The sequence below is a fragment of the Panthera onca genome, chromosome A2, assembly GCF_046562875.1.
Source record: "Panthera onca isolate mPanOnc1 chromosome A2, mPanOnc1 haplotype 2, whole genome shotgun sequence".
Lineage (NCBI taxonomy): Eukaryota > Metazoa > Chordata > Mammalia > Carnivora > Felidae > Panthera > Panthera onca.
In genome coordinates this window covers 150675718-150702244 of record NC_138340.1, presented here as the reverse complement: position 1 = coordinate 150702244, position 26527 = coordinate 150675718, and the positions used below count along the sequence as shown (strand labels likewise).

The window sequence follows — 26527 nt, the reverse complement described above, 5'->3', positions numbered from 1 at the left end:
GCAGTGAAAAGAATACTGGCATGAGAGGGCACTAATTAGTTAGTGACCCAGGAAATGTCACTTCTTTGCTGTGAGCCTCGATCAAGGAATGACCCTCAGCAGGTGTGGTATTGCCCCCTAGTGCTGGATACTCTGGGAGGTATTCCTGGTCTTTAGAGAGCAGAGAGGCCAGGTAACTTAGACTTCTTGCAAAATGTTGGAAAAATTATTTTGTGTCCCTCATGGCTTTTGAATGACCCAGTGTAGGTAAACTAAACCTGTGTATAACTATCTGTACCTAAAACCTGACCTATTTTACATATGGACGCAAAGCTGTTTTCTACTTTTACATAATTGTAACAGTAAACGTTTTAGGATTGCAGGTACAGTAGACATTGAAGACAGATTAATATCATTCACCAGAGGTGGCGGAAACACCACACCTGTGTCAGTTGTAGCTTTCACATTCATGGGGATTTTACTTATAAATGCCAGCACTTGATTTACGGCTTGATTATATTTTTTAGAATAGTTATGTCTGAGCATTTATGCATTGAAACAGAAATCGTATTATAAATTACTTTCTTTGTATTTTTTATATTATACTTTATATTCAATTTAAATCCAAATCATGCATGTGTATGCAGGTTATATTATCTATGCATTTCATCTTAGGCTAATAAAGGAGATATTATGAAAATATTTGTCATTTAAAAAAGGTGTTGGGTTAAAACAATGTTGTGAAACACTGGATTCGATAGATGAGGATTAAGATCCCTTTCAGTTCTTAATGCAATGGCTCTAATCTTTAATAATGGAAAGGATTCTTTTTATTTTATTCTTTTCATTACTTTACCTTCCAGCATAAAATTAGTAAGAAAAAAAACACACACATTTAAAAAACACATCTCCTACTCACAATGTTTTTAGATGGTTACCTAAAAGTGAGTCCAAATGATTTCTCAAATTTCCTTGCTACACAGTAGTTTCATGATTTTATAATTTCAAATTTATGGTTAATCGTGAGTTTATCAAGTTCTTTAAGGTTTCACCAAATAAATTGTTGTCTCTAGCCTTGATAGTGAAGAAACTGAAACACAAAAAATCAATGTATTAAAAACCAAAAAGAATGAAATGAAGGATTCTCACTAGGAGATTAGGTTCACAGATTTAAAATCGCAACCTTTTCCCCTATTCCTTCTGTTTTATATTTTTCATCAGTTGTGATATACTATGCATTTTAATCATACACTTAAAAAATGGATTGTCTCCTCCCCCCTTTCCTTCGCCCCAACACACCTAGAATAGATACAGGCATTCTTAGAATAGAAACAGGGAATTTCGTGTTTACTCACCGTCGTCTTCCCATATATAGAACAGTGCCAGGCACACAGGACGAGCCCACTGAGCATTCATTGTATGAATGGGCGAAGAATACACGCAATAAGCAAAACTGAGTGCTTCGAGCGCCACTTTCACCAGAGCTCTAGGAGACCAGCGGTTGGGATCAGGAACTTGATTTTTGTGATTGAGGATTCGTCGGCGCTCGTAGGGATTGCGAGTACATTCTGAACATTCGTTGGGACGTACTGATAGTGGTGGTTGGTGAACTTCATGCACAGAGCCGTACAGGTAGTACACCGAACTAACAATGATCTGCAGCGAAGTCCACATAATGTTCTCAAATTTATATCATTAGAAACACGTTTCTCTAAGTGCATGGCTCCATCGTTCTCTGGTATATCTGTACAGGACAATTTAGGATACTTCCTCACTGGAGATTAACGGTGAGGATGGGATCAAGGGTGGGGGCTCCAAAATGCGCAAACACGGGAAAAGGGGTTAACGCTCACTTTTCGCAAACAGACGCCAATTCAGAGTCAAGGTCTCACCCCAGATCAAATCCCGCGCTCCTCCTACCGACAACCTGCCTCTACCCCGCCTCCTTTAATACCTATGGTGGGCGGGGCAGAGAAGAGACGTTCCCGGTTCCCCCTAAACTGGTTAAGCTCGCCCGAGTTCTGGTATCCCAGTACTGAGCACACACCGAGGAAACGGAGCCGCTAACGAAGACCGCCGACTGAGTGACAGCGGAGCTTTACACGAGGACAGAGAACGAAGCAAAATACGAAGAAAGGCTGCAGTGTAGCGGCCACGTGAGGCGGGCCATCCCGTCCACCCTCCGAGCGAGAACTTCAACTCCCGGCTTGCAGCTGGGCGGTTACCCTCCGCGGACTATAACTCCCAGGGTGCTGCGGGAGCGGCCGCCCGGCTCTCCTCCCGCCCCTCCCCCGCCCCTCCCGGCCGGATCGGCGTGCGCCTGCGCACCGGAGGCCGGAGGAGTCTTACCCTAATGTAAGATGGTGGCCCGTCTGGCTGTGGAACCCACCGAAAGCTGAGAGTCTGTCTCTCAGCCGTAAAGGTCGGACTCGCTGAAGCAATCAGGCCCGGTTCTGAAGAGTTTTTTCCCCGACACTCGTTCAGTGGTCTCTTGTGAGGACGCGGCAGCGCGTGGAGTCGGCTAAGGGAAAAGCGAGGCAAGGCAGGCGGGTGAGTCTATGCGGGGCTGGGCTTAAGGGAAACCCGGGGCTGACCGGCTACGAGAGAGCGGAGGCTTCGCTGGGACTGTGCAGGCCGCACCCCCCTTTCTCCCCACCCCCCGCCTCATCTTCACCCTCCTCCTCCTCGGTCTTCCTCCTCCTCCTCCTCTTCCTCCCTCTCCCCTCTACGCCACAGCAGTTACCACCAGGAAAAGGGAGCGGGGCAGAAGGCGGCGCGGCGGCGAGCACCGACTCCTTCGAAAATTTCCTCAATTGGGGGAGCCGAGGCGGCTTCTCGTCTTCAGTTCTCTCCCCTGCGTTTCTGTAGGGGCAGAAATCTTGGGTCTCGGTGCTCCCTTGTTTGCCCAGCCCTCTTTCCCCTCCCTGACGTCCTTGTCCCGGTAGCCCCCGTCTCCCAAGACCCAAGCCATCACTTCCACTCTGACCCGAGTTGTTGCTGCTCAGCAGTCCCACTACTCATCATTGCCCACTCGTCCTGCTGTTTGGTTTTTGCTCCACTGCTACCACTCTGGAGACACCCTTTGCCCCCCTCTCGTGCTTGCAATCAGCCCCTACTCTCTCTGCCACACCAGCGCTTCTTCCGATTTGCAGCCTTTCCTTTGACCACATCTGTCATTTGAAAGCTGCCCTTAAGTATCCAGATGCTGCTGCTGCTCGATCTAACCCACCTGTTTCACAGCTTTCTTGGGAATTGTTCGTTCCTTCCCTCTTTTCTATACAGATTCTTTCAACCTACACTTGCAGAAAAAAGGGATGCCCCGTGTTGGCCCCTGAAAAGTCAAGTTGGGAAGTGAATGAAGTGAGGTAGGATACTGTTAAAACGTTACGAGTGGAGATCATTTATTCAGGCTACTCGGGTCGGGAGAGGAACGTTTCCCTTTTGCTTTCGGTGATCTATTTGTGGATTATTCGCTCTGGTGGGACCTTTTTTTCTCCTTCTATTTTTAACCGGTTTCTCCATGCTGCTAAGCATTCTACTGAATTACCTCTCCCCAGGACACTTAATGTGAACTCTGATTATACCAACAAATTAGCCTAGGCATTTCAAAATAAGATAAATCTGGCGTAGAACCAAATCACTCTGTGAACTCCCCACGAAAATATAAGAGAGATTTTGATTATCTGCCGGTTCTGTGTGGGTTACAGATCCTTTCCCTATTGAAAAGTGATTATTGACTAAGCAAGTTATATTGAGGTTCAGCTTAATTGATGACATATTTATGGTTCCAGTGGAAATTTCCTTTCCAGCTAATATCAGACTTAGTATTTTTGGATTTGAGAAGTTCTCTCTTTCTAACATTTCTAGAATGGCAGTAATCCGAATAAATTGTCTTCTCTTGAAAACTTGTTGGGTATGTATGCAAAAGGAAAGTGAATTTTTTTTTTTTTTCAGAATTAAATCCATCATTTTTTCCAGAAAAGAAGGGGGCTGGGAAAAGAAATGACAAAGCTATGCCCTTACATGCATTTGTTGGCACTCACTGTCATTATTATCTACATTAAAAAGCAGAAAACTAGGAGCATGAAGTGGTTCATGATGTCCATTTTTTGACGAAAGCAAAATTGAAATGCCCTGACTAATGGCACAAGGGGAAGAAGGAGACTACAATCACACCACTATGAAAAAAAGAATTAACAGGAGAGAAAACAGGATTTCCCAGATCAGATACATACATTTCAACATTTCAAGTTTAACATAAATAAGACACTGTGTTCTTAAGACGTAGGTAAAAATGTTAAAAGTCATAGTAGCAATTTCATGCAGCAGTATCCCTCTTATTTGCAAAGTGATATACCTCAAGTGTAAATACAAATACATACAGTTACCCTTTTCATCACTTCTGCACATTATTACTGTGATTTTTATAAATTTTACCCGTGATACTTGAGGAATCTTCATTTAGCATTATGTTTACTCAATTGTGGTAAGTGCTCTGCTTTATCAAATATAAATCAAGGTTAGAAAAGCTGTTTACAAAACTTCCTTTTTCCTTTTAGCCACTTTAAGCCCCAATTTGGGGAAACTAAATCCCTACTCTGAGAATTTCAAGCAATTTACATAGCAAGATTGTCCTGAGTTGTAACTTGAGGTTTTTCCTTTAAAAATTACTTACATTTAGTTTGTTAGTAGGAACGTGTTCAATACAATTGATCTTCAACTCTAAAATATGTCGTTTTTCTTTGTCATACGCTGGTGGAGAAGCCTTCCACTTTGTACCTGCAAATAATTCTAACACACAGGTTTAGAAAACCCTTAGTAGTCATACTTGGCTGATTGGTAAGCAGTGTGTTCTAGGAGAGGACTGTTTGGCAGAAAAGTATAAATGATGGTAATACATCTTTGGTAGAGATGTTTTACCTCATTAAGTATATTCTCAAGTAATTTTCTTCACTCCACACTTTTCTCCTGCAGTCATTAAATTCTTAGTTTCAGCCCTTGGAAGTCAAAATGAATTTACTTTGGGATCTTTAGTACATTTGAAGAAGGCATTTAAATTTTGTTGACATTTTGATAAGGAAATCAGGAGCTATAATTTCAGAATATTTTTGTATGGTTTAAATTTTTAGATGTAACTTAAACATGGCAGCTTCATACTTTCGTGCATTTTGTTTGTTTGATAGTTTGGAACACTTTCTGCCAGGTTCAGTAGTTGAATCCTTCAGACGAATAGATTTCTCTAGGAAGGTTTTTGAACATGAATTACTTTAAGTTGACTTATTACATAATATTTGTTGTCATAAGATTGCATAGGCAAATCTTTAATTTTATTAGGGTGAGACTGTTAAAATCAAATGACAAAATGCAGGAAAATTTTTGTACTGCCCTTCAATTTCACTAGCAATAACTTTCAACTCATTGTTTTGTAAGAGAAAGAGAGTGTAAAAAGAGTCCTTGCATTAGGGGAATTTTACTTTAAAAATGATTTTAAATGCTTAAGAGAATGAAGAAAGTATTTTCTCAGTTTCAACAGTATGATTTCAGAATGCTTCGCTTTCCTTCCCTACTCCTGGTTTTAAGGTTAAGAAGCTACACTCTTCATTTGTGTGCGTGCATGTGTGTGTGCTTTGTACCTGCCAGTAATACTCAATTGAATCTATTTCAACTCATGTTATTATTTTTATAGACCATTCAAGTGAAACAGAAAGTTTTAATTTGGGAAAATTTCAGCCTCTGTCAGTTAGCTTTCTGACATTAAGTGTAGTATTGTCTTGACTTTTAGTGAAGGAAGATACATTTAGCTCAATTGGTTCCAAAGAAAAACAGTAGGGAAATAGGTTATAGAGATTTTTAGTGTTCTAGAAATAGTATAACTAGAATGTACTACATACTTTTCTCAAAGGATTTCTTAATCTAAATGGAACTTGTAAATGGTTTTGATCCCACTGGAATAGCATGTATTGGATAAAACTTAACACACTCTGAGATTTAAAAAATATTATCTTAAAAAAATTTTGTTACTTCAAAAATACTAGCAAAATCTACAAATGCCCATTCTTATATAAAATGTGTCAATATCCCTGATAACTTAATGATAGTAATAAACATTTTCTCCAATTCTGAGATTATGCAAATTTTAAAGATGGAATAATTTACTCAATTATGTAGTGATGCAAGGAAAGAAGATAAGTGGGACTTTTTAATGACACAGTGGTTTTCTGAAAGAACTTTTTTTCAAAATTGTTTTTAATCTTGTTACTATGTGGTCTTCTTTATTAGAAAAGATTGTGTGGGGGCGCCTGGGTGGCTTGGTCGGTTAAGCGTCCGACTTCGGCTCAGGTCATGATCTCACAGTCCTTGAGTTCGAGCCCCGCGTCGGGCTCTGTGCTGACAGCTCAGAGCCCGGAGCCTGTTTCAGATTCTGTGTCTCCCTCTCTCTCTGCCCCTCCCCTGTTCATGCTCTGTCTCTCTTTGTCTCAAAAATAAATAAACGTTAAAAAAAAATTAACAAAAAAGAGAAAAGAAAAGATTGTGTGGTGAATGTTAACTTTTCCAAGTGTAGTAGTATAATCCAGTGGGTTTTGTCACATTTCTTTTTAATGGTATAATTCTTTTACTTTTTAATCGGAAATTAGTTTATGGAAGAGAAAATGTCAACACTATTTTGGCCCCTTAGATTAGCCTACTGTAACAGAGTTTTCTTTTACTAGAAGGGAGAATTTACATGCTACCAAAAAGATGATGATTACTTTTACTTGCTAGAAAAAGTTAATTTTCAAGATAGTACAAGTACAAGGCAGCTTGAGGATGGGTTTATTTTTCTCCTAAGAACTTTATGTGTGAGGAAGGTTTCATTCTTACAAAACTCTGTTTATACAAGAGTGTTGTCCTGTTTTAAACTTTAATTGCATTGGGTGATGAGGAGATGATATATCACTATTAGGATAAACCTCACCATTTGTCTATGTGCTTCTCTGATATCTTTTTTTTTTTTTTTTTTTTTTTTTCATAAGAGTCTCTCTCTTTTTTTTAATGTTTATTTATTTTGGTGGCACCTGGGTGGCTCAGTCAATTAAGCGACCGACTTCAGCTCAGGTCATGACCTCACAGTTCGTGAATTCGAGCCCCATATCGGGCTCTGTGCTGACAGCTCAGAGCCTGGAGCCTGCTTCGGACTCTGTGTCTCCTTCTCTCTCTGCCCCACCCCTCCTCATACTCTCAGTCTGTCTCTCAAAAAAATGAATAAACATTAAAAAAAAAAAATTTTTTTTTTAATGTTTATTGATTTTTGAAAGAGAGGGGGAGGGACAGAGAGAGGGAGACACAGAATCCGAAGCAGGCTCTAGGCTCTGAGCTGTCAGCACAGAGCCCGACGTGGGGCTGTAACTCACAAACTGAGATCATGACCTGAGCTGAAGTCGGATGCTTAACTGACTGAGCCACCCAGGTGCCCCCTCCGATATCTTTTCAAAAACAAGTAGTATTTTTTTTAGTTATGGTAACCCAAGTCTTACCTCTTGAGTGTTGAGACAAAGTATGGAGAGGGAAAATCAAAAATAATCATTTTGGTTTATTTCTAAAACCATCCTGGAAAAAAAGTCAAGGCAAAAAAAAAAAAAAAAAGCAGTGTAATTAGAAGAATAAAATGACGACATTTAAACCTAGCTGGTGTTGCATTCCTGCTTTTGGAAGAAGTTAATGAATGATGTTGTAGGAAAATGCTGATTGATTTTTGAAAAGTAGCTATAGACTGAAATATCAAAGGGGTAGAGCATTCCTTAGCAACAAACAGATACATTGTCATTAAGCCAAATATCTGAAGTTTCTTAAGTATGTTTTTTCAGTCCTTGGAATAAAGAGGAAGTGCTAATTTTTCTGATTATTTAAGAACCTATTAATTCATTCCTTGTTGAGGGCAATAGGTGTCTTCAGATTGTGGATTTCTTGAAATAGTATTGGCTGATTTGTATTATTGAACATTGTAGCAACTTTTTTCTTTTTTTCTACTTTTTGTATCCTTGATTTTTTTCCTGATGTTTTTTATTTCCTGAAGTTTGGATGGACCTTTTTGTGAATGCTGTAATTGACTAAAAATTTGAAGTATAAACAATTCCTTTTGGTAATAAGATGAATTATTCTTTTGATAGAGAGCCTCCTCCCCCCCATTTTGATCACTTTTTTTTTTCTTTAAAACTTAATTTTATTAATCCTTAGAATTAGGGTGCTACAAGTTCCCTGTTAAATTAGATCTTCCCGGAGATTTGTTTTCTTACTCTGGGGACCTAGGTATTTGTTGGGTAAAGAACATGTTATAATGTATCTTGGTTTTGTCATTTAAAATGAAATAAAGATCATATTAATACTTGAGCCCTGGGGTGCTGGGTGGCTCAGTCATTTGAGCGTCTGACTTCTGTTCAGGTCATGGTCTCTCATTTTGTGGGTTCTAGCCACGCATCCAGCTCTGTGCTGACAGCTTGGAGCCTGGAACCTGCTTCAGAATCTGTGTGGTACCCCCCCCCCCCACCCTCCCTCACTTGTACACACATGTACACATTTTCTCTCTCTCTCAAAAGTAAGTAAACATTTAAAAAATACTTAAACTTGTTAATGTCAAAAAGTTTTAAACAAGTTTAAAAGTAGACACCAATTGGGGCTCCTGAATGGCTCAGTAGGTTGAGCATCCGAGTCTTGATCTCAGCGTGGGTCTTAATTTCAGAGTTGTGAGTTCAGGCCCTGCTTTGGGCTCCGTACTGGGCATGAAGCCTACTTAAGAAAAAAAAAAGGTGACACCAACTTCTATGTAGCTGTCACTCAGCTTCATAGGTTATCACCTCATAACCAATCTAGTTTCATCTATACCCCTATTTACTTCTCATCCCCCTACTCTTTGACCTGGATGATTTTGAAGCAAATCCTAGTCATCACATTATTTCATTTGTACTGGAGCTCTTTTGACATAATAAAATATCTTGATTTTTTTATCAAGATTATTTAATTGGCTTGTCAAATAGTCTTTGAGTACTTACATATCCACCTTTTGATCTATGGTCCAACCTCTTCTTAAGAGTTTATTACCTCGTTGGGTAAATTTTCACAGTAATTTAACTAACACCATCCAAAGCAGTGTCTGAATGATGTGTGGTGTATGTAGTCTGAGTCCAGTATGTCAGTGTAGGGATACCTTCAGACTCAAGTTCTAGGAGTGAGACTTCCTAGAGAAAGTGGGACTTGAATAAAGAATATATACTATCTGCATAGATGGAACATCTCCAGAAGGAGAACATTCCAGGAAGGTTAGGAAACATGAGCAAATGCTGGTGGTGACCAGCATGATGTGGAGAGTTGTAAGGAGTCTGACCTCAGTGGAACAGGGTTTTAATTTCTGGAAATGGTGTCAGATAAGTTAGTATACTAGGGTAGAGCTAGGTTATGAAAAGTTTATTCAGCGTCAGGTTGAATTTCCTCTGCTAAACAGTAAGGGACCATTAGAGATGGTCAGGAGGCAGGAGATAACATATTAAACATGCCTTTTTTTTTTTTTTTTTTTAAAGAAACATACTTTTTGAGTAGGTTGCCACATATTTTGGGGTTGACAGTTGAGTTTGAAAAATTAATGACTAGGCCACTGAGGTAAGGGGCTACTGAGAAGTTAGTGTTGAAATTCTGCAGAATTTGGCAGCATTGATTCCATCTTCTCTTCAGTCCCTTACATTCAGATATGACACCAAGGTTTTAGAGCATAGAGAACTGAAGAAATGTGGTCTATTTATCTTTTTTTTTTTTTTTTTTCAACGTTTTTTTATTTATTTTTGGGACAGAGAGAGACAGAGCATGAACGGGGGAGGGGCAGAGAGAGAAGGAGACACAGAATCGGAAAGAGGCTCCAGGCTCCGAGCCGTCAGCCCAGAGCCTGACGCGGGGCTCGAACTCACGGACCGCGAGATCGTGACCTGGCTGAAGTCGGACGCTTAACCGACTGCGCCACCCAGGCGCCCCGGTCTATTTATCTTTGATAGTAAACTGCAGTTTATTACCCAGGCCTGAAGGGAAGTGATGTATGATTACTCAAATAACAATCTCAAAAAATTTCTATAAAAAATATCTACCAGTGTTTTAAAAAATTTTTAGATATTCTTTCATTGAGGAATACGAGTTTAGAAAATAAAAGTCTTAATTACATGATTATAAGAGATGGAACACTTGTAAAAGAGAAATTTATGCCTCATCCTCTTATATGTGTGAATGAGTTCAGAAGGACTATTAGGAAACTTACATCTGAACAGTTCATATGGTACAGCTAAGTATATATTATTGAATATATTTAGAGTTTGATAATGACCTGATTAGAACAGAAGAAATGGCAGAAAATTCTAATAAAGTAGAGCTCTAAATATTGTCAGCTTCACGCTTACTTAAGGATAGGAAAGTTTAGGTCAGCAGGCTAAAGAAGAATGTAGGGACATTATTAAATGAAAATGTGTTCTTTGATTTTCTTTCATTATCCTTTTTTTTTTTTTACAAACGTATTAAAAATAGATCTAGCCATATTTGTTTTATTTGGAATTTTTCTTAAGTTCTGAGACCCTTGAAGTTCTTCTCTTCTTTGTTTTGTTGACTCTTCATTAAACCAAGTTTCTTCATCTATTTTGTATTTCTGGAAAATTTTACATTTGTCAAGGAAAATTTTACATTTTATCTAAAAGCAGGGGCGGGGAATAGATTTCTTGCTTCTGGCTTTGTAAATAGTAGGTGACTAATACTGTATTGCCATTTATTCTCTTATTGCTTCCTTCAGTATCACATGTATTCCTTCTCTACAGTATATAGCATGTAGATCTCAAGAATTCTCATGGAGTAGGAAACCATCTCAAGCTTACAGTGCTTGCAACGACTTCAAAATTAAATTTTCTTTATTTACCAGTTATTTTCAGTCCTGATATTATAACATTCATGACCTACCATAATGCCATGGACCTTTTAGGTACTTAGGAAATATTGATAAGGATACAGATGATGATGCAGTATATAGTACATTATTGGAAAATGTCTGTTTTTCCTCAACATTCCCTATATCCTAAGACCTCCTTAATCCTGGTAATGTGGCAGAGCTATTTTTGACATTTTTTACTTCTTTATTTAGCTGATCATGTGTGCTATCTAAAATGGTCACTAGAATAGAAAGCTGTTGCCTTCTTGGGTGGGTTAACGGGCCTTAATATGTTAACTTTGGATTTAAGACTGAGTTGAGATTCCTTTATGCAGGAGAATCTTGAGAAGGATTATATATCTTTCTCATTGCCACCAGTATATGTGGGAGGGAAGTAAAAGTCAAATATACGGTACAGGAGAATCTTAGTATTTGAGAATATCTTCAGTGGTAGCTAGCTGCCAATCCAGTCTTTTCCCAGGAAATTTTAATTTAGTCCCTTGGAGCGTGGAGCCATTTATAAAGGTCACAGGCAGTGGTTGGGGGGAGAAAATGGTTCCCTGCTCTAAAAAATCTCTCTCAGATTTTAATAACTTAAATCCCAAGTTATTAATAATAGTTTGCTTTTCTTTATTCATGTAATTCTTGGGGTGGAACTGATTTTGTGCTAGTGGCTTTGGAGTTGCCTTGGGTGGCCAGGAGGTAGGTGCATTTTAAACCCAGGAAGAGGGAGGGGAGGCAGAAAATAAGTGAGAAAACTTCAAATTTGAATAATGGCTATTGTGCATTTTTGACTAAAGCATTGATGGCCCTGGCTCCTTTGCTGCCTTTGGCTATATACGTCAGGGTTTTTTTTCTAAGTTAGATTGTCAGTTTGAGTTGGGAAGACTATAAACTTTTGTCTTTTCCAAATCAAACTAGTGTCCTTGTCCAGTGTTGTGCATTTTAACCTCTGCAGCTCAAAACCTGACAAATTTGTCTTTTCTTTGCCGGAAGGAAAGGGGAAACAGGAAAGAGAAGAAAAGGATAGGTATGATACTCCTCATTTGCTTCTATGTTAGTGATATATTGTTCTAAGATTGTTTTATGGAAAATCCTCTTTCATTTTTAATTTTATGTAATCGGTTATAAAATAGCTTCATGAATTTACCAAGTGAGTCCTTAGGAACCTTTTAAAAGATCATTTGGTAGCCACGGAGTTAGCGATAGGTTGAAGAGTACTTTTAGAAGTTGATGCTTGGTGGTACTTCTTTGAGATTCCTTACTTCTAAAATCTTTCTCTCATACTGGACACAGTCCTAGATGTGAGTTTTGCTTCCAAAAAGTGAAGCTAGTAATTTCTTTTTAAGGTAGCTACCTTCCCTGCATTGTATTCAAATGTATTTTGATCCTGATGAAAGCAAGTATGACAGTAAAAGACTTTAATACAAGCATGCTAACAAAAGAACATTTGTTAGTCATGTGTCACCATATATTCTTTTGTCTTGCTTAACAATATTTTCAGCAGCTTTGGTGAACCCTGAATAATATATGATGTGTTTGTGTTTACAGATTGTATTTTTTGTTATGTACTACTAAATTCTATAATTTTTATTGTTTTAAATTTTTATTAAAAAAAATTTAATGTTTATTTATTTTTGACAGAGAGAGACAGAGAGAGAGAGAGAGAGAGAGAGAGAGAGAGAGAGAGAGACAGAGCATGAGCCGGGGAGGGGCAGAGAGAGAGGGAGACACAGAATCTGAAGCAGGTTCCAGGCTCTGAGCTGTCAACACAGAGCCTGACATGGGGCTTGAACTCACAGACCGTGAGATCATGATCTGAGCTGAAGTCGGACGCTCAACCGACTGAGCTAACCAGGCACCCCAAAGTTCTATAATTTTTAAAACTTGGCGTCATATTAAAGAAAATATTTTCTTCAGTATTTGGAACAAAGGACTAACTTAAATGATTTTTCATTGTTGAACATAGTTTTTGTTTGTTTTTTAAAGTTTATTTATTTTGAGAAAGAGAGAGAGAGAGCATGAGCAGGGGATGGGCAGATACAGAGGGAGAGAGAGAATCCCAAGCAGGCTTCGTGCTGTCAGCACAGAGCCCAGTGTAGGGCTTGAACCCACGAATTGTGAGATTACGACCTGAGCCGAAACCAAGAGTTGGACGCTTAACCAACTGACGCACCCAGATGCCCCAAGTTGAACATAGTTTTTAATAGCCTATGTTTTTCTGTGCAAACTCTTTGAATTCTCCTTATTTTTGTTTTTTGCTCCTACCAGGAGTATGCGGTATAGTATGGAGCCAGAATGCCTAAGTGTAAATCTTGGCTGTACCATTCACTATTTGTCAGACCTATGGTGGGTTACTTTACCCTGACTGGGCCTCAACTTCTGCATTTGTAAGATAGAGATGCTAAGACTGTTGTGTGGAGTAAATGAGGGCACATATGTAAAGCTCTTGGAATAATGTTTGGCACATAGTGAACCTTGTATAAGTGTTTGCTGTTACAATATGTTATTATACATTTGAAAGAATCAGAAAACCTTCATTTTTGAAGACTTATTTTTTTATTCAATACAGTTAATGTTTAGGCACTAGATGTATGTTTTCAGTAGTCATTTGACCAGCTGGAAACACAAGTAATGTGTTTGAGTGGATAATCAAAGGACTGGCCTGCCTGGAATTCTTTTGAATCAGGGAGTAATAGAAAATGAAACTGGATAGGTATGATAGAAAATAATTATGGAGTGTTTTGAACTGAGGCAGAGAAATTTAGATACGGTTGTTAAGAGGGCAATCATTGCAATCATGGCAAGATTCTTTTTTTTTTTTTTTAAGTAAGGAGAGTGATGTGTTTAAAATAGTATTTAAGGGAAGATGGTTTTGAGTGTCCTTGGTAGCATAGAATTATGTGATTTTGTGTGGACAGAGGGTTTTTTTTTTGTTTTTTGTTTTTGTCCTGTTCACTGATCTACCGTAAGTGGCTTAGATAGCACCTTACAGATAGTAAGCGCTCCATAAATACTTACCTACTTACTGGGTGGATAAATCTTATGGGAGACTGTGAGATAACAGAGAGGGAAGCACAAAGGACCCAAATTAAACTTTTGGGACCTCTGCCTTTAAGAGGTCAAAGTGAAAAAAGTGTTATGAGAGGAATAATTGGAGAGGTAAAAGGAAGACGGAAAAGCTTAAGTTTTGGAAAACAAAGAAATTTTCCAGGAGAGGGAAGTCACAAAGATGAAAAATAGGAAGATCTTATATGGTACCACTTCTATTCTCAGACGGAAAGGAAGTGACATAGTCCAGTACAACATGCAAGGAGAATGAGTATAGAGAAAGCCCTTTGGCTTGTGGTGTGATGGTCATGAACCATGTTAAAGCAATTTCACAAGCCTAGGAATGTAAATCAGATGGTGGGGGGGGCGGGGGGGAGGTTAAGGAAGATGTAAGTGCAGAAGTCAAGACCATTCAGTGTAGAAAATGACTGAAAAAATGGCAGGAAGACATTGCAATAACACTTTCATAGTTATTGAATGTGTAGTCTGAGAGATTCTATTTATTAGAGAGAAAAAACTTGAGGCAGCTTGTGCTGAATGTTCTTAAGTTTCATAGGAGAGAAGATACATGTGCTTCTTCAAGACTGCCACTTGCTAACTCTGTAACTCTCCCGGTAACATGGAGGCAATGGTAACATGTATTTCATAGATCTGTGATAAGGATTAAGTTATTTAATCTTTTTAAAACACCTAGAACAATGCTTGATACCTGATAAATATTAGCTATTATTATCATCCACTGCTAAAGTGAGGAAGACGGTAGGATTAGAGGCTCAAAGAGAAAAAGAAATAAATGAATTACCACCAAGTAGTAGCAAGAACTAAATGTAAAGGCCTTAGAACCTTTGCTCTGGCCGTTTGCTCTGCCTGGAGACTACTTTTCCAAATATCCACATAGCTACCTCAACTCCTTAAGACCTTTGCTCAAATGATCTCCTTTTCAGTCAGGCCTGCCCTGACTGTTTATTTACAGTTAGAACACAGGCCCCTCTCTCTTAATTTTTGCATTGTTTTATTTTTTTTCAATACTTCTTTTCATACATATTATATAATCCATTTATTCTTTATATATACTGTTTATTGCTGATCTCCATCTACTGGAATAGGGGTGTTTGTTCCCTGACATATCCCAGGTTCTGGGAATAGTAGTTGGTGCATAACAGGTGCTCAATATATGCTTGTTGAATTAATAAATTATTCTACCATTGAGGTGGGTTTTCTGAGATAGGTGAACACTACAAAGAAGTTGACCTCAAAGATTTCCTCTCCTTTCTGAAATGAGTTTTCTGGGTCCATTTTGGTACTGTTTACCCGGCAGTCACTTGGGAAATCCATTTAGCTGAGGAAAGGAAAATGTAAGATGAATCTCTTTTCTGCTACAATAATTATATTTTACATTTGATGAGCTAATAAAAACTTATCTTTGAGTGCTTATTAGATACTAGGTGTGGTTCTGACCTTTTATTAGTTTTCAGAAATTCTACAACCTTGCAAGTACCTTATAGTTTTCTTGCAAGCTATCATTAGGGTTGAAGGGGAAGCCCTTTGCACGGAGACTAAGCGTGCTTCCCAAGACTGCTTGTTGTCTTCTTTTGACAGGGAGCTTCTTACAGTCATTCCTGCCTCCAGCATTCACAGCCTTGACACTGTTACTTGCCTGAAGTATATCAGGACTGATCTTATATTCTTTATCCCTTTTTATGTCAGTCACCACCAGTCTCACACTTTAATCCCCACAAGGTTCTTAACATTTCCTCTCTTTTCATTCCTCTCCATCATCAGCAAAATTTCTTGTATCTTCGTTTTTTTCCTGAACATTTCCTCTACTTTTCTGGAAACACTGCTTCCCCTGCAGCCCTCTTACTTGTTGGCTATTAAGTTTTTTTTTTTCTTGTATGCCATCTTCAGAGGTCAGTGAGGAATCCCACGTGCTAAGATTTAAAACTATTTCCCATTCTGACTTCCTCCATTGAATAGGAGTTGAAGAGAAAGCCTGGTTCCACCGAGACTGAAAATAGGGCACATGTCTTATATTCTCCTTCTCTTCCTGAAGCTTGTCTGTTGACAGGTTATATTGTCCATAAACCCTTGTTTGCTGTCACCTACTGCACCTTGGGTTATGTCTTCTCTTTTCTTGACTATTAAAGCTCCTAGCTCACTGTTATTCTTGCTGGCACTATGCCTCTTTTAATTCTTCATAATTTCAGCATATACCATTTCCAGTCCTTGTACTGTGGCCTCTTAAGTCCTAAAATTCTTCTTTCAAGATTTTGCTCAACACCTCATCTCAGTCACTCACTCCATGATTATATCTTACACCTTCTTAATCACCAATAACTTGAACTCTTCCCTGATTTTCAATTCATGTAACCCCCTCTGCCATCTGTCTTTTCTGCTCATTCTATCTACTATTCTAACTCAATCTTTTACTGTTACTAGGACCTCCAGTCTGTGGACTGCCCTTTGCCCCCTTGATTTTCTTTCTTCTTACCTATTACACATTCATTACCTAGTGATCAATCATTATATTCATTCTCTCTCATATGCCCTCTACTCTCTTGCTCCTTTTTTACTTCTTCATACTCGCTTGGCAAAACATCAACTCTAGTTAAATCAGATTCTCTTGAGTACTTCATGTCTGCACTTGTATGGCTCAAAGCAACTGAAGAATACAATTATGATGGGCACTTTTCACTTTGGATTCATAATAAGAAACCTCTGGCATCCTTTAATATTGTCTGGCAGTCATAGTCTATTTCCTTAGTCCACTCATTTTTCCCTCTCACAGATGACTAGTTATACCCTTGCCTTTCTTCTCAAACTTCCAACCTTCCTCTTCTTACTCACTCTCAGTTGATGGACCTGTTTCCAATCCATTGAGAAAATAGAAACCGCCAGAAGAGCTCTTCTTCAGACTCCTCCACCTCCACACCTATGTACCTGCTAGTCTGACTCACAGACATTTGCCTTCTGTTACTATAGATGAACTGTCTTTGTTCCTATCTAATTCAGTTCTTCTGATTAATGCATTAGATCCCATCCCCTTTCATTTACTCTGGACATTGGTCTAGCAATTTTCCTCCTTCTCTTCAGATCATTAATTTTTTCTTCTTTCATGGATCATTCCCATCATTGGGCAGATATGCTGTAATTTTTACCCTCATAAAAATATCTTCTGTTGCTCTTATCTGTTTCCATTGTTGCAGAACCCCTTAAAGCATTGTCTAAATGTACTTGTCCTAGTTATTTTCTCACGTTCTCTTTCAAGCCCATTTCAGTAAGGCTTTGGCCCCTATCACTCACTGTACTGATTGTTTTTGTTCAGGTCTCCTAACAATGACAGTGGTAAATCTAGGAGTCAGTTCTTTTCTTGTGTGATCAGTCTACATTTGACAAAGTTATTTGCTCTTTCCTCTTTGATATACTTGTTTCACTTGCCTTTTAGGATACAACATTCCCTTGGTTTTTTTTATAACTTATTGGCTGTTCCTTCTTAGTCTTTCTTGGTAGTCTTTCTTTCTTCTCTTTGCCTACCTCTAAACATTGAAATATCCCAGAACTCCGTGCACGATTATCTTGTCTGTTGACCCTCACTCTCTTGGTGATCTCTGCTAGTTTCATGGCTTTGAATACCTTCTAAATGTTGATGAGTCTCAAATGTATTTCTCCAGTCGAGACTACTTTCCTCAACTCTAGATTTGTATAGCTCGTTGCCTCCTTAATATCTCCACTGGCATCACTGTTAAATATCTCAAATTTAACATGTCCAAAATAGAATTTATGCTCTTCCCTCCCAAATCTGTCTTCCCATACCTGCTTCACCAATGTATTCTTCCTCGTCTCAGATGTTGGCAGCTTTCAGCTGCTCAGGCCAGAAACCTTGGCATCATTCTTGACTCTCTTATTCTTACATTTATTCCATCAGGAAATTCTTGGCTCTACCTTTCAAACATACACAGAATTCAACCAGTTTTCACCATCTCCACAGCCACCATCATCTCTTGCTGGGTAATTGCAGCAGCCTTCTAAGGGATGTCCCTACTTCTCCCCTTTTCTTTATGGTTTGTTAACATATAGCTGTCAGAATGATCCTTTGAAGGCATAAGTTAGATGCAAGAGATCTTGCACCACATCTGAGAAATTTCATATGAGTTGATAAGATTAGAGATTGTTCTAGTCTGTTTTATTTTACTAACTCTCATTGGTTCAGAAGGCAAATTTAATGTAGGCCTTGATTATATTATCAATTCCTATAAATTATCAATTTATATTATCAGTTTTTATGGGTGGACAAAGAGTTGTCAGGCATGATTCATGGTCTTCTTCTTTTCTCCTCATTAACCAACCCTACATACAGAAAGGCTTGACACCTATATCCCCGAGGAAATTGGAAAGAGAAGGTCTGAGTTGGTTACTATTTCAGAAAGTTGCTTTGAATGCAAGAGTAGACCACCCTTTCTTCGTAGAGATCTGTTGTTGTTACTACCTCTAATCTCCTTTAGCAATATTAGGTTTCCCTCATCCCCTGCCAGATTTAGTGTCCTCTCTCTACCCCTGCCCTTTTTGTTTTTTCCTACTCCCAGATGGAAGTGCTGTATTTCTTTTTTTTTTTTTTTTAACTTTTTTTTAATGTTTATTTTTAGAGATTTTTTTTAACGTTTGTTTATTTTGAGAGAGAGAGAGACAGAGTGTGAGCGGGGGAGGGACAGAAGGGGAGGGAGACACAGAATCCAAAGCAGGCTCCAGGCTCTGAGCTGTCCACACAGAGCCTGACGCGGGGCTCGAACTCATGAACCGTGAGATCATGACCTGAGCTGAAGTTGGACACTTAACTGACTGAGCCACCCAGGCACCCTGGAAGTGTTGTAATTCTTGACTTCACTCTATTTGAATTAGTATTTTATACTCTAAGCTCCCTTTTCACATATCGTCAAACCCATTCTTAAGGCTGGGATGTGAGTTGGTTTTACTTTTGTTAATAGAATTTCCAATAGAATGATACTGAACATGATAGTAAAAGGGGAATTGATACAGATAAGTGAGGAAGAAATGATGTGTAAAATTGTGGGGAAGTGAATGAATGTACTTGTCATAATGTAATAATTTCTGGAAGACTTACACTGTACTGCACATAAAGAAGTTTGGAGATTGGCAAAAAAGAACGTAATTTATTTTATTTCTTTGCATTCTTTTCTCTGAAGGCAAATGTTCTCTAATTTTCTTTTTTTTTAATTAAACATTTTTTTAAGTTTATTTATTTTGAGAGCGACTGAGACAGCATGAGTGGGGGAGGGGCAGAGAGAGAGGGAGGCAGAGAATCCCAAGCAGCTTCCGTACCCTCAGCATGGAGGAGCCAGACGCAGGGCCGAACTCTTGAAACCAGGAGATCATGACCTGAGCCAAAACTAAGAGTCGGATGCTTAACTGACTGAGCCACCAGGTGCCCCTTTTTAAAAAATTTTTTAAGTGTTTATTTATTTATTTATTTATTTATTTATTTTTTTTTTATTTTTGGGACAGAGAGAGACAGAGCATGAACGGGGGAGGGGCAGAGAGAGAGGGAGACACAGAATCGGAAACAGGCTCCAGGCTCCGAGCCATCAGCCCAGAGCCTGACGCGGGGCTCGAACTCACGGACCGCGAGATCGTGACCTGGCTGAAGTCGGACGCTTAACCGACTGCGCCACCCAGGCGCCCCAATTTATTTATTTTGAGAGAGAGAGTGAGTGAGTGCAGGCAAGTCAGGGAGGGGCAGAGAGAGGGAGAGAGAGAATCCCTTACAGGCTCACTCCAGGCTTGATCCCACGAACCGTGAGATCATGACCTGAGCCAGTATCAGGAGTTGGCCACTTAACCAATTTAGCTATCAAAATCAATTTTCTTTTGATTCCCATTCAGAAAGTTCTCTTGTACTGGGATCAACAATCCTATCAAAATTAGGAGATTGTGTACACATTGCTATTGATACCATATCCTTTCAGACTATTGGACTTAATCTCTTGGTCTGAAGGTAGATATATATCTGTTATCTTAAGCCATTTCTTAGACCTTTGTTGTCCAATATGGTACCCATGAGTTACATACAGGTAGGTATTGAGCACTTGAAATGTGGCTAGTCTGAATTGAGATGTGTGCTAAGTGTACAGTACTCACTGGAGTTTGAATGCTTAGTACAAAAAGATATAAAATATCTCCTTAGTAATTAAAAAAATAATGACTACATGTTGAGTTGATAATATTTTGAATGTATTGAGTTATATAAAATGATTACCTTTTGTTACTTTTACTTAATGTGACTAGCAGAAAATTTAAAATTATAATAGTGGTGGAGCACTTGGGTGGCTCAGTTGGTTCAGTGTCTGACTCTTGATTTCAGCTCGGGTCATGATCTCAGGGTTGTGAGGTTGAGCCCTACATTGGGCTTCTCTCTCTCTCTCTCTCTCCCTCCCTCCCTCCCTCCCTCCCTCCCTCCATTCCCCCCCCCCCCCCCGCCTCTCTCCCTCTCCCCCTCTCCTTCTACTGCTCATGCTCACGCTCTCTCTCAAAAAACATTAAATTAAAAAATAAATAAAATTATAATAGTGGTTTGTATTATATTTCTTTTGGGCACTGTCTTAAACTTACCTTTTCTTTGCCCTAATACTTTGAGTTATTTTTAATTCAGTTAATGATGTGTTTGTTATATATTCACTAAAAATGAATTTGATATTACATATAGTAAAAGCATTTTCTTCTGAAGTTAAATACTTTTATATTGTTTTTTTTGTTTGTTTGTATTCTTTGTTTTTTATTTAAAGCAAGGGTTTAATAATAGTGGTCAAAGTGAAAGTACACTCTCAAGGTGGAAGAGAGCAGGCTCATAGGTGGCAATTGCCTATATTGTTATCCTTCTTAGTATTAACTTTCTCAGGCCTTAGTTTTCTTTTAAGTATTTGACTTTTGCCATGCCCTATCATTCTGCTAGGTATGTAGTGGGGAGGAGCAGAGAGAGAGGGAGACACAGAATCCATGAAGCAGGCTCCAGGCTCTGAGCTGTTAGCACAGAGCCTGAGGTGGGGGCTTGAACTCACGAACCATGAGCTCATGATCTGAGCTGAAGTCGGGTGCTTTACTGACTGAGCCGCCCAGGTGCCCCTGATATCTCATAGTTTTAATTTGCATTCCCTAATGGCTAATGATGTAGAATGGCTTTTCATGTGCTTTTTGGCCATTCGTATATCCTCTTCAGTGAAATGTGTATTTAGATCTTTTGCTCATTCTCTGGTTGAATTTTTTTCTTTTTCTGTTGAGTTTTGAGGGTTCTTTATATATTCTAGATACAAATTCTTTGTCCAGTATGTGGTTTGCAAATATTTTCTCCCACTCTAGCTTGTCTTTTCATCCTCTTCACAGGGTACTTCACAGAGCAAAAGTTTTTCATTTTGATGAGGTCCGATATGTCAGTTCTTTCTTTTATGTGTTGTGCTTTTTGTGTCAAGTCTAAGAACTCTTTACCCTAGTCCTAAGGTTTTGACTTTAAGGTTTTCTCTAAGTTTTTTTCTAAAAGTTTTAATAATTTTACATTTAAGCGTATGATGCATTTTGAACTAATTTTTGTATAAGATACGAAGTCTAGGTTGAGGTTCTTTTTTCCTTTTTCTTTTAAGTACAGTTGCTCCAGCACCATCTGTTGGAAAGGCTATCTTTCCTCCAGTGAATTCCTTGTATGCTTGTCAAAAATCAGTTGGGCATATTTGTGAGGACCTATTTCTGGATTTTCTATTCTCTTCCATCCATCTGTATGTCTTTCTCTGTGAGTACCACACTGTTTTGATTACTGCGACTATATAGTAAGCTTTAACATCAGGAAGAGTGATTCCTCCCACTTGACTCTTTTTTCGAAATTGCTTTAGGTCTTGTAGGACTTTCCCTTTCCATATAATTTTTAGGATAAGCTTATCTGTATCTCAGAGTCTTTCTGGGATTTTGCTAGTAATTGCATCACATCTATAGATCAATACAGGGAGTGTTGATATCTTTATTGTGTTGTGTCTTCCAATCAGTAGTAAGTCTCTCCAGTATTTAGGTCTTCTTTTATTTTGATCATCAGTATTTTGTAATTTTCAATATACAGATCCTACACGTTTTATTAGATTTATACCTAAGTTTTTCAATTTGGGGGGGCATGACTGTAAATGGCATTGTATTTGTAATTTAGGTTTTCACATGGTTATTGTTAGTGTACAGAAATGTGATTGATCTTTGTGTGTTAATCTTGTATCTTGTGACCTTGTAGAACTCACTTCTTAGTTCTAGGATTTTTTGGTAGGTTCCTTGGAGTTTTCTAGGTAGAATTTCATGTCATCTGCAAACAGGCACAGAATTTGTTTTTCTTTGTTCCAATCTGTTTGTTCTTTATTTCTTTTTCTTACCTTATTGGCCGGTTAAAGCTTCCATAATTGTGTTGAATAAGATTGGTGAGAGCAGCCATCCTTGCCTTCTACTTGAGCTTAGAGAAGCAGCATATGGTTTGCACGATTAAGTGTGACGTTAGTCATGGGTTTTTTATAGGTATTCTTTACCAAGTTGAAGTTCCCCTCTGTTCCTAATTTACTGAGAATTTTTATTAAGAATTTGGTCAAGTGCTTTTTCTGTAAGTCGATATATACTCATGTATTTTTTTCTTTAGCCTTTTGATATGGTGGATTAAATGGATTTTCTTTCTTTTTTTTTTAATGTTTATTTTTGAGAGAGAGAGACAGAGCACGAGCAGGGGTGGGGCAGAGAGAGAGAGAGAGGGAGACACAGAATCAGAAGCAGGTTCCGGGCTCTGAGCTGTCAGCCTAGAGCCTGACACAGGGCCCGAACTCACGAACCGCGTTATCGTGACCTGAGCTGAAGTTGGATGCTTAACCAACTGAGCCACCCAGGCGCCCCACATTACATTGATTTTCAAATGCTAAACTAGCTTCCCATGTCTAGAGTAAATCCCAATAATCTTTTTATACATTGTTAAACTTCATTTGCTAATATCCTGTGAAGGGTTTTTACATCTAAGTTCATGAAAAATATTTGTCTGATATCTTCGGTCTTTGGTACTGTGTCTGATTTTGGTCACAGTAGTACTGACTTCATAAAAAGAGTTGGGAAGTATTCCTTCCTCTTTAAACGAAAAGATAGTGTAAACTTAGAATTAATTATTTAATTTTTTGGTAAAATTCTCCACTGAAGCCAGCTGGGTCAGAGGATTTCTTTTTCCTGAGCTTTTAGACTATGAGTTCAATTTCTTAAATGCTTGGAGGATTATTGAGTTTATCTGTTTCATTTTGATTGAGTTTTGATAATGTGTGGTTTCTGAAGAATTGGTTTACTTTTTGTAAGTTGTTGGTTTATGAGTATAAAGTTCTTATTATTACCTTATTATGGCTGTTGGATCTTAGTAATAATCCTCATTTCATTCTGATATCTTTGATTCTTGTCATTCCTCTTTTTTCAAAAACAATTTTTTTTTTCTTAATGTTTATTTTTGAGAGAGAGAGAGAGACAGAGCATGAGACAGGGAGGGGCAGAGACAGAGAGGGAGACACAGAATCTGAAACAGGCTCCAGGCTCTGAACTGTCAGCAGAGTCCAACGCGGGTCTCGAACTCCAGAACGGTGAGATCATGACCTGAGCCAAAGTTGGATGCTCAACTGAGCCACCCAGGCGCCCCTTGTCTTTCCTCTTTTTATATTTGTCAGTCTTGCTAGAGGTTTGTCAGTTTCCTTACCACTGCCCCCCCAAGAACCAGCTATTGGGTTCATTAGTTTTTCTTTTCTTGTTTTTGTTTTCAATTTTTTTTTTAATTTTTTTATTATTTTTTTTTTACGTTTATTTAGTTTTGAGACAGAGCATGAATGGGGGAGGGTCAGAGACAGAGGGAGACACAGAATCCGAAACAGGCTCCAGGCTCTGAGCTGTCAGCACAGAGCCCGACGCGGGGCTCGAACCCACAAACCGCGATATCATGACCTGAGCTGAAGTCGGACGCTTAACTGACTGAGCCACCCAGGCACCCCTCAAAAATTTTTTTTAAATCTCTGCCCTTGCTTATTTCCTTCCTGCTGTTTACTTTGGGTTTACTTTCCTCTTCACTTTGTAGTTTCTTCTTTTTTTCTAGTGTAAGCATTTATATGAATTTTCCTCTGGGTACTGCGTTAGCTGCATACTACACATTTTGGTATGCAGTATTTTCATTTTTACTTATCTCTGTATTTTTTTCCTAAGATATTTATCTGTTTATTTATTTAATTGAAGTAGACTTGACACAGAATAGCTTTATTTAATTGTTTCCTTTGAGACTTCCTCTTTGGCTCTTGGATTATTTAGTAGTGTGTTGGTATATTTCCAAGTGTGTGGACATTATTAATTTCTAGTTGGATTTCTTTGTGGTCAGAGAACATACTCTAGGATTTCAGTTCTTTGTAATTTGTTATGTTTTATGGCCCAAGATGTTGTTTATCTGGGTGAATATTCCATGGTACTTGAAAAGAATGTATATTCTTCTACCTGTTTTTGACTCTACCCAGTTTTACTGGAATATCACCTACTTCTCCCCATCCATCTCTCATCTCTTACTCTCTTCTTACCCTGCCTGATCCATTCTATTTGGTTCACATCCCTTATTTATTGGTTTGTATAGCTTCACTGACAATCACTTTCTTTTTATTCTTATTTCCTTCCCCTAGAATTCTTTATTTCCTATAAATTCTTTATTTCCGTGTCCCGTGTCTCATTTGACATTTTCGGTAGTTTTAAACAGTATGGAATATTCTTTTTTTCTAAATTGTCACTAGTTTTTATGTTGGCACTGTATTTTATACTAGTGGCAAGGTGACCTTAAAATATTCTGCTCCAAGGTGAAATATTGCATTTTGTTTTTGTTATTTTTTCAAAAGCCACCCACAAAGTATGGTTCTCTGGACAAATTTAGACTGAATTAGGAATTATATGCTAAACATATTGCTAGGCATTAAATGAGAGGAAAATATGTGTCCTTATGACACTACATGGGACGCAAGATGAATGCCTCTGCAATGGTTGTAATAGTGTAAGACACCAGACACCAGATACTTAATGGAGAAATACCATAGGATTTCAGAAAAGGGGGGATTAAAGAATATGGACAGGATTAATTTGTGTGGTCTTGTGAAAAGATAATACTTGAGTGAATTGTAGGTGGAGTGGGAAAAAGTTGAAATGGAACATTATCCATCTAAGGGGACTGCTCACTCAAAATGAGCATGGTCTGTGGGAAGGAAAGTGAGGAAGACAGTCTATGAGGCAGTAGGGTTATGCAGTAGTATGAGGGTAGAGGGTTCCTGAGCACAAGGAAATAATTTAAATCTGAACAGGAGTCAGTAAACCAAATTAAAGGTTATTAATCTGAAGAGTGACTTGAAGAATTCTGTACATATAAAGCATTGGCATAACCTGGGAACTTGTTAGAAGTGCAAAATTTAATACCCTACCTCAGACCTATAGAATCAGAATCTGCATTTTTAACAAGATACCCAACTGATTTATATGTATTGTCAAGTTTGATAAGTACCAGTCTGAAGGGAAATTAATCAGACAGAACTGGTACATATTGGATTCTGGAGAAGAGAGATTTCATTTGGATCCTGTTATTAGTTATCCTGTGTTGAAATTGAGACCAAAGGGCATGTAAGAGAGACCTGCCAAAGGAGTACAGTCAACAGGATTTAATGTCCAGGATTTAGAGAATGGAGGAAGGTGCTAAATTGAAAATTATGATCCAGTTTTGGTACTAGGCAGTTGAAAACTGGGTGGGCCATTGACAGGAAATAAAAGAGCTTGGGTGGCATAAAAAGCTGTGATTATTCTGTACTTCCAAGCCACTAGAACTTTTTGTTAGCAGAATATCAGCATAATAATTATACTGGAGAGAAGTTTGGAAAAGAAATGAAAAAAATCGTTTAATTCCAGGATTCTGAAATAAATAGCATTTTTATTTTTTTGTATGTTCTCTTGATTTCTTATTAGTATGTGAACTTGTTTCTACATTGTTGTGTTTAGTGTAAGGCCATTTTGTATGCTTTAAAAATTTATTATGTAAATATTTTTCATGCTTTTTCATAATTTAATTAGTTTGAAAGGACTTTTTTTCCATTATAAAATATATACACTCTCAAAATTTTAAAAAGCAAACTAAAAATAACAGTGATTTCAGTATTTACATTTTAGATTGGTAGGGATTAAAATGTTTGGTTCTAATAGGTTTTAGCGAGAATGCAGATTGGTGCAGCTTTTTAAAGGGCAATTTGGCAATATTTGTCAAAGCTAAAAATTGCACATACCGTGCTTGATCCAGCAGTTTCATTTCTAGGAATTTGTTCTACAGATATACTGGCTCCAGGTCACTTAATGTATAGGCCAGTTTGTCATGTTTACCAATTCTTTGTATCAGTGTTTTCAGGAAAATATTTTCCTAGTGAATATGGACAAAATTGGATTATTTCGTGGGAGAGTTTTTCAGTTTACTCTGATTTCTTTCCAGCCCTTTGAAAAATTACTTTGTTTTTCCCCAGT

The 26527-nt window shown here is 38.2% G+C and overlaps 2 protein-coding genes across 9 annotated transcripts in view; one reads left to right on the top strand and one right to left on the bottom strand.

Annotated features, from left to right (window-relative positions):
- Positions 1-965: 965 nt before the first annotated feature.
- On the bottom strand, positions 966-2439 carry LOC144614638 (uncharacterized). The gene is made up of 3 exons (XM_078438984.1): positions 2329-2439; positions 1335-1723; positions 966-1069 (listed from the first exon to the last, which is right to left on the bottom strand). Exons 2-3 carry the CDS (start codon positions 1651-1653, stop codon positions 1020-1022), a joined length of 369 nt encoding a protein of 122 aa, XP_078295110.1. The 5' UTR covers positions 1654-1723; positions 2329-2439; the 3' UTR covers positions 966-1019.
- CNOT4 (CCR4-NOT transcription complex subunit 4) overlaps positions 2286-26527 on the top strand; it is a 148349-nt gene continuing 124107 nt past the window's right edge. For 4 of the 8 annotated variants that reach the window (XM_078438974.2, XM_078438969.2, XM_078438976.2 and 1 more), the window contains exon 1: positions 2289-2529. The gene's annotated coding sequence lies outside the window, so the exon portion shown is untranslated. Of the gene's footprint in view, positions 2530-3261; positions 3345-26527 lie in introns of all 8 variants that reach the window. The other 4 variants (XM_078438958.2, XM_078438953.2, XM_078438954.2 and 1 more) reach the window with 3 other exon arrangements.